Here is a 14,167-nt window from a genome sequence, read left to right on the forward strand (position 1 = left end):
CCAGGGAGGCTATAGTCAAATGTGGCCTTAGTGTGTGCTGGTCTGTTAAGCTCCCTGGGTGAAGTTGATCAAGGAATACCAGGAAAGAGGAATGAAATAACCTGGTTTACCTTCAGAATAAAAGGGTGTCTACGTCTACAGCAACGAACGGTGGGCAAGAGAGGTGAAGAAGAGAATGCAGGCAGGTAGGAGTGGGTGGGGACCAGTGTCAGGGGCGATTTGCGACAGAAAGATAATAGTCCCAATAGGTTGGGAGTGACCAGAACTGACAAGACTAAAAATGAGTATTGGGACACCTCAAGTTGAACGGTTTGGAGACAAAGTTAGAAGCATGGCTGAGATGGTTTGGACATGTGCGGGGGATGGATTGTGGATAAACTGGGCAAAGGATATTGGAGCTGCCAGGTAGGAGGAAAACAGGAAGAGTACAGAGAAGATGCAGGGGGTTGGGGTGACACAAGAGGATGCTAGGGTGAGATGGGGGCCGATGATTCACGATAATTAAGAACTTCAAAATAAAACCTTATAATATCTCTCAGCCTGTGCACTTGCCAGACTTATGCTTTAACAAATGCATACAAAATTGGTTAAATTGGATTCATGCAGGTTTTTGCTGTAGCTTTTGGAACACACTGTGTTCAAAAGGATGGCTTTAAATGAAACTTGAGGATATAAATCCAGTAAATTTTTTCCATCAAAAGAATCGATTTTGCCCTAAATTATTTATTTATTCTCCATGGAACTGTTGCCTTCTTGTTGAAAAATGGGACCGGAAATTGCTTGTTTTTTGCGTCTAACTTGACAGCCTGGTTGCCATTTGTGTGCCCTGGCGGTGGCTTTAGGACCTCGCGGAGCGCATCATTGAAGCACATGGTCGCTACTCATAAGACAACACTCCTCGCCAGTAATTGCTGTGGAATTGATGTCATTCCAGTGGGGCGACTGAGAGACAGCAGCGGCTCGTGCCTTTGTCAATATTTTCATCGCTCTCCACAGTTTTTACTTACGCGCGAGCGGCTTCGCACTTGGACATCTTTGAATGGGGACGAAGTGAGTGGACTCGAATCAGCTGTCTTTGGGATTTCCTAAAGCACCGGTCATATACTTGATCACATTTCAGGAAGTCGTTTCATTTGTGGGGAGGCTCTTGCACATCAGCTGTTGTTGGACTGGAACTGTATGATGGTTGCGCTGCAGTGAAAGACAGTTGGCTAGTCCCCCTCCACGCTTCAGCATCATGAACCCCGAGAGCTGGAGTGTGAAGTTTGTTATTTTGACAGCACTTCAGGCTTTAACTGTCACTTTGTCGGTGTGTGACAGGATGCTCTTAAAATCTGTCAAAGGTAAGAAGGGGAAAGAAGGGGTCTTGCTATATGTTACCAGGGAGGGTATACTGAAAGTCCGTGCGTAAAAGTAGCAGATTATTTTCCTGTTTTCTTTTAAACGCGAAGAAAAAGCTTTTTTTTTTTTTTGTCAGTTTAAATGACCCTGTAGCATCCGTCTATATGCACTGTGTTTCTTGTGTATATGTTTTCCCGATTCATTCTGTTCTTCATTCGTGTCTCCCTTTTGGCAGCGTGGGATACATCGTGTTTTATATATGCAGCTGTTAGTTGCTACATCAGACCGACAGATATGTAACACATGCTGGGGTGCAGGGATACATCTTCAAGTACAAAAACTTGCTTAATTCATGGTTCACACTCATTCTCTCCATGTGTGAGCAGCAGAACATGATTTTTTTTATTTTTTGTTCCAAGTCCACCCACTGTGTACCGCAAAAAAGAGGAGCTGCTGTATAATTGATGGTGCTGAAAGTCTCTTTAGTAATCAGTTGTAACACTTTTGGCGTTTTGCTGGTGCTTTTAAAAGCATACTTCAAGGCACTTTAAGCATACTTCACTTTTTCAATTCCAGGGTTTCTCTAGTGTTAAATTTAAAAATAAAAGCCCATAGTTGATTTGACGTTAATCAAGTGAGAAGCTTTTATGAAGCCTGAATTATATGTATGGGTTCCCAGCAGCAGCATGACAAAGGGGCTGTACTGAGGAGATGTTCAAATGTGAAGTCAGGTTGTTTTTATATACTAGTATGTGCTTGTTTGTTTGTTTGTTTGTTTATCTGGCATTGTGACTGCAAGCCTTTGGGCTCGTGTCATCTGAGTCACCAGCATTCTACGCCCTAGGTGAGATTCAACAAGGATGCCACACACAATAAAATTGCAACTGTGGTGAGTCGAGGAGCTGCATTTCAGTAACTTCTAAACACACTGACAGTCACGACACTCACTGTGTGAATCCTGGGAATTAATTACCAGGAAGGGCAAATGTGTGAGACTGGGATTGAAGTATAAGGAAGTTGTTCATTTATTCATCAACAGTTCATCATCGTCAGACGTTAGCCTTGATGTGCATTTCCCGCGGGGCCGGGCTCATCGAAAACCATCATTGTCAGTTGATCGGTCTGTGAGAGTCTGAGACTGTCTGTATCGGCAGAATATTACCAGCTTTTAAGTAATTTGGGCTGATGGGGAAAATTGATGGAGGGTATTCTTCATTACAACCCACAAAAAAGTTTGCAGCCATGATTTTGGTGGTCCCTTTAATCATTAAGACATTTCTGACCAGACAAAACAGGCAAAACAAAGATGGTATATTTCACTTTCTAAACTTGAGAGGGGTTCTTTTTCTTCATGATTTCTTGGACAAGTTGTGCAAAAAATAATTTTTGTGATCAATGAAAGTAATTAGTTGTAGCCTTACTTAATGCAAAGCATAATTAGTGAGGATAATTACTGCTCATTTTCATGTGGCTCTACTTCGTCTCTAGACTGTGGGTTTCATCCAAATCTAAGGCAGCTGAAGGAGCGACTCAGTGCAATGTTGTGTTTGCATACATATTTAATGACACCCTTCCTTCAACTTTCATGTCGATTTTCTCCCTGTCTGTCTTATGCATGTTCCTGTCCTGGCTGGGCATCGTTTATGAATGATTTCCTCCCATTGGTTGACACATTTTAGTGTCAGTGAGTATTTACGAGCCAGATGTACTGCTTCGGCCAACATGACTGCCTCTGCCTTGAGCGCTGCATGCAGCTTGCGTGCTGCACCCTCTGACAAACGAAAGCTGAGCTGTGAATATATTTTTGGACTGTAGTAAAAAATTCCTTTAGCAAACAGTGTCCTCCCCTAGAGTGACATTATCACCGTGATGTGACCCATCTCAGGTCTAAGGCATTTAGTATCTTCTCAGTACGAATGGATTCAGTTCTTCCAGATGAGTTGTTCAGGATATTTAAGACCCAGGAGACTGGTAAGAAGAACTGGCTGATCTGTAGTTGTGCATCAAGACAGATTGATCAACCAGTCGTCGTTCCGCAGTGGGGATATTTGTATATAAGAGGGAAAATATCTGGACTGTGCTCATGTGGCCTGACCCTACATGTGTTACATTAATTTCTTCAAATCTGCCGTGGACTTGTTTGACCTCTCCAGCAAACGTTTAAAACACGAGCTGAAACCTGATCCTGGCTCTGGACTTTCTCGTTTGGCTTTCACACCCAGACAGGTCAGAGTTCGACTCAGCATGTCATTCCCAGAGTCTGTCTTCCCTTGTTTGGTCAGAGGTCAGTTGGCTGTGATATGTCTTGCCAGTGTCAAATCTGTCCGTGGTAATTCAAGTTCCACCCCATCAGTATTTCACCCCAAAAACATCACGTTATTATATACATTACTCTATAAAAAAAGAAAGAAATCATACTAGAAATTATCTTACAGAGGGATTACAGAAGCATCAATCCTAATGAAGACTTCTAGTAAAGAAGCCCCACAGCGGCTGCTCTTCTTCCATGTCCTGAGGAAGAATAACCTGGGAGCTGCTGCTGGACTCCTAGCACTCCTAGCGCTCATACTGCCTGGGTGTTTGGGCCACAACTGAGAACAGAATGGCTGCGCAGAGGGTAATTATCACTGCCCTAAAAAATCATCAGCCTCCCTCTGCCACCTCTGAAGGGCATTGGCAGATCCTCCTGTCTCAGAAAAAGCAGGGCCATTACAGGTGACCCCTTGCACCCCGCCCACCACCTGCTTGACCCCTTGCCCTCTGGTCAGATCCCACGCCTTCAGACTCGAAAGCAACTTCTTCCCCTGTGACATTCGGACTGTTAAAAAACACTATCCCCCACACACCGCCTCTGCCCACTTACCTCACCAATCTGAGCCGTGGTCTGAGTAACCCACATCACTCAGGCCACTCACATACGGACTCTTTTCAGACTAAGTGCATTGCACTACTTCGAAGCACTTTGTGTAACTTTGTCTTGATTGTATATATTTCTCCTGTTAGTTATTCCTGCTGTCTTACTATTTGTGTTTTATTCCTGCACAGTTGGCTAGGAGCATCCATAATGTTGCCGTACATGTACAATGACAATAAAGGCATGATGCATGGGTGTAAAACCGTCAACAGACTATAGCTCATCATGCCTTGTGGCACCTATGCTCAATGTTAGCCAATTTGACTACATTCAAATTACAGCTTGGCCTTTATTTTTAACACAGCTATGCATTTGTAAAGTCTGAAGACTGCATCTCATAGAGTTGTAATGCTAATTCTCCTCCTACCCTCATCACTCACTTTATTAGTCAGGGTTGGACTCCCGCTTTGGCTTTAGAACTGCCCTAATTCTTGATGGCATCGATTCAACAAGGTGCTGCAAACATTTCTAAGATTTTGTTCCATATTTACATGATAACAGCACACAGTTGCTTCACATTTGTTGGCTACATATCCTGTTCCACCAAATCCCAAAGGTGCTCTATTGGATTAAGATCTGGTGACTGTGGAAGCCTTTTGAGTGCAGAGAGCTCATTGTCATGTTCAAGAAACAGTTTGAAAGGGTTTGAGGTTTGTGACGTGGCATCTTGTCCTGTTGAAAGCAGCCACCAGAAGATGTTTATTCTGTGATTATAAAGGCATGGTCAGCAGCGATACTCAGGTAGGCTGTGGTGCTTAAACAAAGCTGATTTGGTATTAAGGTTCCCAAAATGTTTCAAGAAAATATCCCTCAAACCATTACATCACCACAACCAGCCTAACTGTTAATAGAAGGCAGGATGGATCCATCCTTTAATGTTGTCATGGCAAACTCTGACCCTACCATCTTAATATGGGAGCAAAAATCTAGACTCATCAGAACCTGGTGGTAATGTGTTTCAAGTGTTCTTAAGTTGAGTTTTGGTGTGGTCTTCTGCTGCTGTAGTCCATCAGCTTTTGGATTTTGATGATTTATGCTTTGAGAGAGGCTCTTCTGCATATCCTGATTGTAAAAGGGGGTCATTTGAGTTTCTGTTGCCTTCAAATTCCTTTCTGTCACCAATCTGGCCATTACCTTCTGACCTGTGGCATCAACAAAGCGGTTTCACCCAGAGAACTGCTGCTCTCTGGGTATTTTCATTTTTTCAGACTGTTCACTGCAAACCCTGGAGATGCTGAGTGTACGTGCATCTGCTAGAGTTAATACTGGTTTTAGGTAAATGGTGATACCAGTAATTAACTTGGCTGTATCAAGCATTAATGCACTGAGCATTTCAGAAATGAACATACCACACTCAAACATGCAGGAAACATGCACATCTGAGTAGCAGTCATCATCTTCCTTTAAGGTTTGAAAAACAGAATTTTTTTTCCTTATCTAGCCACCTGCCAGATTTTACATGCCCTGTTCCTGTCACAAAAGGAAGCAAGCTGCAATATGTTTCTTAATGGGCGCACATGTTAACAGGAGCTCGACAGGTCACCTCCTACCTTGGCCAGTTTCTGACAAATTGGCTGCAGTGAAATTCTCCTGTTGTGTCTTTGGCTTTGTCTGTGTCTGTTCGAGTTCTGGTTCATAGGTGGAGCTGTGATGTATTTTTAAGTGAAGCAGCACGAGCCGCACATCAAAAACTGAAGACAGTTTGAAGCACAACTTTGACCAGTCCAGCCTTGTTAAAAGTTTGGGTTGGTTGTTTTTGGTTTTCATATAAAAAAGAAAATAGTAGCACCTTTTTTAAAATTGTAATTTGATACACCTTCAATTGTTTCTGTGTGACAAAACCTCAAAAGCTGTACAAATTACACTGATACGACGAATAATTATGTGAATCCTTACATTTGTATTTGGGAATGTCAAAAGAGTGTGTGTGCACAAATTACTAACTTGAGTGCACAAGAGCAAGTATGATTTAGTAATGACTTTTTCCCTTCATGAAACCTCCCAAGAAAAAACGAATGTTTTGCACTTTTGCCATAATGAATTAGTTACATGAACAGAATTGATGTATATTTAAATCTGATTTGCATTATTTTCTGTTGACGCGCTAATTGATTAATCAAATAACCATGCCAGAGCCATTTTGGCTTCGTCAAACACTTAAATGTCAGTCCCTGCTGTTGTAATCCTTGAGCTATATGACTTGTTAGGCGGCTTTGATTGTGCGCCAGGCATGTGCTTCCCATGGCAGAAAGGTCTTCTAGGGAGTTGTAAATGAAATCTATCACAGGAACCATATTAACAAGCTTTCACGCAGCTCCACTTTAAAAGCTACCTGACTCTGACCTTCGATGCTGAGGCAAAGCGTCCAAACCAGGCAGCAAGCACAATCCATGCAGCAGGGAGGGACTGGGAGGGAGGAAGGGTAACATTGTCACCCAGCCGGAGGTGTAACAGCACTGGTTTCTCAGACAGAGTTAACCTCCTGCTGAGCCAAGGGGAAATTTTTGCTGCAGGACCATCTATTTCCCATAGAGTAATTATGTGCTGACATCAGGGTAGTGTGACAGTAAATGAGTTGAGTATATGAGAGAGAGAGCATACAAAAGAGCTATTTACCGGTAGAGGGAGCTTAGTGTTAAATGATTTGGTTATGACCCTAAATATACACCCCAAAAATGTATCCTCCATTAATGACAACCATTAACAGCCTACGTTGCTGTGGCTCTTGACACATTGCTACCTAATTAGATTTAATTCAAAGAGGCCCTGTTTTCCAGTATGTGTAGATTCCTGTTACCATGATGTCACATACAGGTTTCTATGCTCCCTAATGCAACCCTTTGGGTGTTGACATAATGACCCCCCAACTGAGTGAAGTGTTTACCGTGGAGTCGAGCCAATATTACCAGGCACTTTTCACCTTTGCTGAACAGTCTTTATGAATTCAGAGCTGTGGCTCCACTAACAAATTACAGGTAACAAGCAGAGGATTTGTCGATAAAGTGGTGAGCGCGATCTTAAGGCCTGTTTTTGAAATGTGGCACTTTCTTGGCTTTCTCTTTTTCATGTGGATCCAAGTACCAATTACTTTTAGCATTTATATCTGCTTCTTAGTGTAAAAACAAAACAAAGAAAAAGCCTGACAATAGTGACAGTCCTTAGTTTCAAGAGCTCAAAGTGGGGCGGTTGTTCAGCTGATAGGGATATTCTTTCTACAACGAAAATGAGAGAACCTAAAAAAAGAAGCCAGTCTTGATTTTTGTTTTTGGAACGATTTAGAGAATATAAAAAATGTGAATTAATTCTGAATATGCTTTGATTTTATTCAGCTGGCTAACCACAACAAGCAGTCTGATCTCATCTTGGACTGTTGGAATTTGAGATGGGCATTTTTTGTTCTTGACACGCATAAAAGAAACTTAGAAAAAAGTCAGTAATGCCACGATAATAATTCACCCTGGACCTAGAGAAGATCTTCAAGGACTCAAAGAGATAAGGAACACGATCAAAGTTCAGTGCTTTTGAGTGTCAAGGTCATTTACGAAAAAGTGTCTACTTGATGGATCTTCCTTTCGATGTATCGTTCATCATTCTGTTCCCATTCTCTTTGAATTAGCATAAATTGCCCACTCTGATTGGGGATAAATTGAGTTCGTGATATGCTTGTCAATCACCCATTAATAAATGAACAATAGCCAATTTTTTTTCTTCTTCTTTCTTGCCCCATGGCCTGATGTCAGAACCAATTTTGGGCTTAGAAACTTTTCTGGATCGTGTCCCCAATCCAGTCAGAGCTCTGATTAAAGACAGTAAGCATCTGCGGACACATGCTCTTGATGCAGAAAAAAAGTGTTCTTTTTATTTGATTTGCTTTATCAAGAACACATTTTCATATGGATCCAAGGACATGACATTTTCATGCTTTTCCCCCCCCTCATGTTGTGTCATAGTTCCACATGCAGAAGGTCGACTGAACTCATTACTCTGTTCTAATTAATTAATCCCACATGCTCCTATTTCACGTCCATTTTCTTGCTTTTCCATTGTAGTCTTAGTTAAGTCACCTATACGGCAGTTTAAAAGTAATCCATTGCAAGTATTCAAGCATTTAAATACACCCTGTACTGTATTACTTTGTACTACTACTGTTAGAATAATAGTCAAGCAAAATTTTATTGCAGTAGCTGTTCAAGATGGGGCTAATGTTTCATTACTTTACATGACATTAGACATTTTAGTTGATTCTGCTGTTGACTTTGCCTCTGGGGGCATTGGCCAGTGTTTCAGGGGTCCAGGGTTGCCAAGAGATATGTGGAAATCTGTTCCAAGACTTCCTGTTCCATGTGTCAAGTCATTGCATTGTTTATTTTCACACTGTAAATAAAGACACATTTAAGCTGAACTGTCAGATAAAAGCAGGACTTTCGATCTGCACGCAACCAAGCACGTTTAAATGTTTTTGGTCCCTACTCGTGAAATTACATACCGAAACCAGGAAGTTACCAGTGCTAAAAAATGCTATCTCTACAGATTTTGGATCTTTCTCTGGTGGACAAAAGTAGAAAAGTAGAAGCCTTAATGATTTTTAAGTTATGTCACGATTAACAGCAGCCTAGAGCTACAGGTTATGCTGCCTATAAAAAGTCTATCAACTCTATAAATCTTTTTTGTGTGTGTATGCCAGTTTTGGCAGAGCAGATAAGCTTCAGGGCAATAATTGGTTACAAATTGCAGAACATTTTTGAATTTTAATTTTCTACTGTTCCAATATGCCCCTCTGAACAGCTTCCACAGCAGGACCAGCGATACCAGTAATGCTTAATGTTTAATGCAATATATAGGCAAAATGATGGATACTGTATACCATAGAGGTTGCATAAACGTAGGGTGTTGTTACATTGTCAGAGAGAGCCATGTTTTTGTAATGAGTAATATTACCACTTTGCAATCCTAGTGAATATGGTTTCCAGATTTAGACTGAGATTGTTTTCTTCCTGCTGTTCCTTATCTTTATTGTGTAGAAATACGAAACTTATCACTGATACAAGTAGAATCTATATTGGTACATAAATGCTTATTCACTATGCACTGATTTATGGCATTCAGTGTTGCCTAAACTGTAGTGGTGTGAAGGACAAGGAGCTCAGATGGTACTTGACACTATGGTGCTTGAGTTAATGTTGCTTGGTTCACACCACTATAAACTTGTCTAAAACAGTTGTGGATGCATGTGTCCTCTTCACTTGTTTTTGTACCGTTGATGGGGTTTTGCTTGTCAAAGAGTCTCCTTGAGGCTGTCAAAGGCGTTATTTTTCCCATTTCAAATCTTAACATTTTCAAGATCGGAGAGAATTGCTGTCAAAGTCACTTTGGAGTGTGTCCTTGTGGGCTTTTGTTGTGCCAGTCATCAGGCTAAGAATGGCTGTCATTTGGATTGCTCTTGATTGATGTATCCACATATGTGAAGCCTGTATCCCATCTCAGTGAGGACCTGCATGCATGTGAGGGGCACGGCCTCATCAAGTACGCAGATAAAAAGAACAGCATGCCATTTGTGTTGGAAAAACCACAATTGTTATGAATACATTATTATATGGTTGTCTGTCAAAGAGAGAGTTGTGGTTCCAAACAACTGGGCTCTGGGATATAATAAAGAGGAAGAATTGTGTTGATTTGTTTTAGTGTGATGGATAGAAGGAAAAAGGGATGAGCTGGAGTTGTGACAGGCTGGTAAGAATATGTCTGAGATCTGCTAAGAACTGAGGAAGGTCATCTGTTCCCTGCGGCCAGCAGCTCAAAGGCTGTGGAAAAGCATTCTTTTAGGAGCACTGACAATGCCAAGAAATGCTTCACTGTGAAACAGCATCAGGAAAAAAGTACATTTAGACTCTTTAATGTCTAGGATAAAACTGGTCTTGTGGCTGTTCTTTCAGAGATGCATAAATGAAGCCAAAATGTTAAAAAGTGCAAATTTTACAACCAGACTTTTGCCCAGTTTTAGCACCAGTGATTCTGTTGCTCTAGATCAATAAATCAGTGCTTTCTGCTCAAGGGTCCCTAAGATTATCAATGCAGCAGGAAAACAAACAACGATCTTCCTTAGATTTCTAGAACCCTGGAGGGCGCATGGCTCTACAGTTGGAAATTGAAAGGTATTAAATATAGGATGGATGGATTGCTTTGAAATTTTGTAAAGATATATTTTTTTGTCTCTAGCGGGGGAATATTTTTGACTTGACTACCAAAAGGTTTAACTTTAAACTTGAAATATCTGTCTTTTAGATGGATTGCCACAAGATACCCTACAGGCTTGCTTTGCACTTTTCTTTCTGCACCATAATGAAACTGAATCTGCAGTTTTGAGTACAGTATCTTTTGTCATTGGATCAACTGTGCATGATATAAAGTTTGCATGTGTTCCCCAGCTACTCTGGCCTCCTCTCAACAGGGTTTATTGATAGAATCGTCAGCAATCCTTGACCGAAGTCTTGTTAAAAAACTTTTTAAAACAACCTCTGTGCTTTGAGGGTCGGGAACTAGAGTCAAATTTATCCCAGATTCAAATCTTTGGTGCACTTGAGCCACAAATCGCTCAGTTTATTCTTAGAGTGAATATTCTGCACCTTCCATCAACCAGTCAAACACAGTAATGCTCTGTAAAATAATAAAACACTGACTACACATGCTCAGTATGTAATAGATTTTTGGTTATTTTTCTTAAGAACGCTGCTAGGGAAAGCCAGAATTATTGCTTTATCCAGTCACGGATCTGTATCACGTTTCTGTCACCCGCAGGCAAATACACACACAGTCATATTTCTCAGTACACAGGCACACCTCTCACCTAGCATTGACTTTATTGAGGCAATATAAGTGGTACAAGCTCTCATTGTGTACACTGGAACATAAAGGAAGGTGAACATGGCCAAAACTCTGCTTTATTAAGACCCCTGTTTACACTCTCTGTTATTGAGTATATAAATAAGGCATTGGGATCTGGTGCCACTTTTACCGCTCCCTTAATGCTTCTAGTGGCTCTTATAACATTCCAGCTAACAAAAGTCACTTGCACATTGCATACACTGCAGTCCTGTCATGCTTCAGTTTTACCTAATGTCTTTCTCAAGCATGTGGAAAAGAAATGAGCCTGCAGACTATTTCCACTAATATAATGCCATTCATAAAAGCAGGAATTAAACCTCAAAGAACACCACATTTGCAAAAGGGTTATTCACTTGTGGACTTTGAAGTCAAGGAACCCAACGCTGTATGGTTGTGAATCTCGTCTCCAAAGATGATGAGGCTCATGCATCAATATAAATCAAAAATCGGCTAACCACAATGTGAACCTGACCTTTCTCTGTCAAAGCTTTCCACAGTTTTCCCCCTTGTCTCTTGTGTTTATTTGTCCATACCTTCCTTAGAGGTTGTCATCTGTTCCCTTACTCAGCATGTCCACCTCCCCCAGACAGTGTGGTTTTCTGGGACTAATTAGAGTAGGAGTGCTTCTCTTGTTGTTCTGTGTATTATGCCGTTCCGTCCTTGCCCAAGCCTGCTTCTCATCATCAGGATGAAGTTGCATAGAAACTGCTGAGCAGGTCACCTCTGGCTCTCTGCTATCAGCTGGAATGGGTCTGTGATGTATTCCAGAGTGGTGGTATCCTCAGAGGGTAACCAGAACAAAGCTCAGCTGGGGTGTGTTGTGCCTGACCTGGCTTACTAATGCTGGATAATAGGCAGACTCAGCAATTTAGATGGGTGAGTCATGTGTAGAGAGACAGCAGGGGACAGAAACCTCAAAAGAAGCGCCTTGAATCTGCTGGAAATAATAATCAAGGATGAGTATATTCCCTTGAGTTTGCTTTATGTTTATGTGTGCTTAGAATGTTATTCAAAATTAAGATGGAGTAAAGTTTCAAGTTCAAAATATTATGCACAGACTGACCACACGCATAACTTTCCACAAACGCACTGACATCAAACTCAAACTAAATCTGTCTCTCTGCTGTTTGGAAGTGCTCAATGGAGTATCACTGGGAGAAAACAGAAAGCAAGCAAACAATTGATTTAGTATGTTTGCTCTGAAACAAATGGTTCTAACAACCCCTGCTGTTTTAGTAAGAGACCCAAGCTGAAAAATAACTTCCCCAATGCGGGGAGCTGATTACTGCAGGAACCCTGTTAGCAGTGTCCTCCAGAGGCTCACTATTGCATTCTGGCTCAGTACGTGCTCATAATGTACTATTTAGAAAAGCTGCAGCTTCTGTCTTGCTTAAAGGTAGTAGACTTGCTCGGGTAGTGGTTGTTTTCCCGCTGTTTCCTGTCAGCTCACTTTGGGGACGTGAGTATTGGATTTGGAGACGGATATATTCTTAAATGACTGGCAATACAGCAGCACCCCAAGTGTTGTAGCCATTCGGAGGCTCAGTTAACACCCTGTCAGAACAGTGAGAGAGGAGATAAAAGCGTGCTGGGAACAATGCCCCAAAGCTACGTCTAATCCCTGCGCTGCATTCTGGACACTGGCCCTGTGTTAGGAGTTATCGCAGCAGCAGCAGCAAGTCAAGCCGTCTTCGCTCAAAACTCTCCATTAGTCAAGAACTACGGAGATTTATGCAGCTCGAGTGTGAGAGTGGGTGGTTACGGTTTTGCCACAAGTTAACAGTTTTCATCGCTTGATGTCTGAGAGTGCCATTTAGTGTTGTTGTATTTATGTCTTTATGGCAGAGGAGAGGGGCTCCATTCTACTGATGGTCTATAAAAAGAAGACAAACATATGTTTGGGAACAGCTTAGATATAATGGAAATGGCATTTTGTCAGCGTAGATAATTGTTAGCTATGAAAAACAAATACATTCAGGGAGCATTAATTGCACGCTGTGGTGCAGAAAAGTCATCACATATACAAACGCTGTGATTCTGTTGAAGTGACACTTTATATTACAAGGCAGCTCCACTGTCAGGTTGTGCTCTGACTGATGCTATTAATGAACACCAGGCTCAGGATTTAATAGCGAGGAGGAATTCGCTGTCAGTATTGTTTGAAGAAAATCAGTTTTGAAAATGTTCCTCTAGTTTGTGAACACAGAACACAATGTGGACATTGTCTTTCTTTCTTTCTTTCTTTCTTTCTTTCTTTCTTTCTTTCTTTCTTTCTTTCTTTCTTTCTTTCTTTCTTTCTTTCTTTTTTTTGCAGATACTGAGAGAATTTGGAATAAAGAACACTTTGAAGTTTTCTCTGCATTCTCACTTGGTTTTTATATTTTCTTTTATAGGAAATCCTCCGAGCACTGTTGTTCCACACAGACCGACAGCAAGGCAGAAACACTATGGGACTACAGTACCTCTTCAGCTTGTTGGAAAAGACTGGAAACCAATCAGCCAGCTCAAATCCCAGGTGGACAATAGTAGCCGTTTATGTTTTTATATTTTTTTATTTTACTGTTCGTCTACTTTTCAGCATCTGTTCATCGTACAGTGGATCAATTGTCTTTGCATATTAGTATTACTGTGTCACCTGTGACCTAGGTGTGTTTTTATATATGGTGTTGTGTAAGCCTTAAGCCACATCTCATTTCTTTATATTTTGCTAGGAAAATGGGAAATGATATACAGGGCAAAAACAAGAGTTTGTGCAATTTTAACAACCTTGAAAGTCAATATTTGGTATTACCACCTTTATCCTTCAACACAGCCCGAACTCTCTTAGGTAAGAAGTCTTCAGAAATAGTTCTCCAGGCTTCTTGAAGGAAATTCAAAGCTTTTTTTTGGATGTTTGCTTGCTTTCCTGTCAAGATGATCTACCACTGCTTCAATGCATTGTGGTCCAGGTTCTGAGGAAGCTAATCCATGACTGATAGTGATCCATTGTGTGTGTGTGTGTGTGTGTGTGTTTTTTTTTTTTTTTTTATA

The 14,167-nt window shown here is 41.1% G+C and overlaps 1 protein-coding gene across 2 annotated transcripts in view; it reads left to right on the top strand.

The window, feature by feature from the left end:
• The first annotated feature begins 160 nt into the window (after nt 1-160).
• adam12a (ADAM metallopeptidase domain 12a) overlaps nt 161-14,167 on the top strand; it is an 80,494-nt gene continuing 66,487 nt past the window's right edge. The window contains exons 1-2 of one of the 2 annotated variants that reach the window (XM_082543132.1): nt 161-185; nt 13,531-13,652. In XM_082543132.1, coding sequence (XP_082399258.1) covers nt 176-185; nt 13,531-13,652 — 132 coding nt within the window. In that variant the 5' untranslated portion in view covers nt 161-175. Of the gene's footprint in view, nt 186-814; nt 1,344-13,530; nt 13,653-14,167 lie in introns of those variants that run through there. The other variant, XM_082543131.1, reaches the window with a different exon arrangement.

This window comes from Aulonocara stuartgranti, assembly GCF_965226115.1.
Source record: "Aulonocara stuartgranti genome assembly, chromosome: 8".
NCBI lineage: Eukaryota > Metazoa > Chordata > Actinopteri > Cichliformes > Cichlidae > Aulonocara > Aulonocara stuartgranti.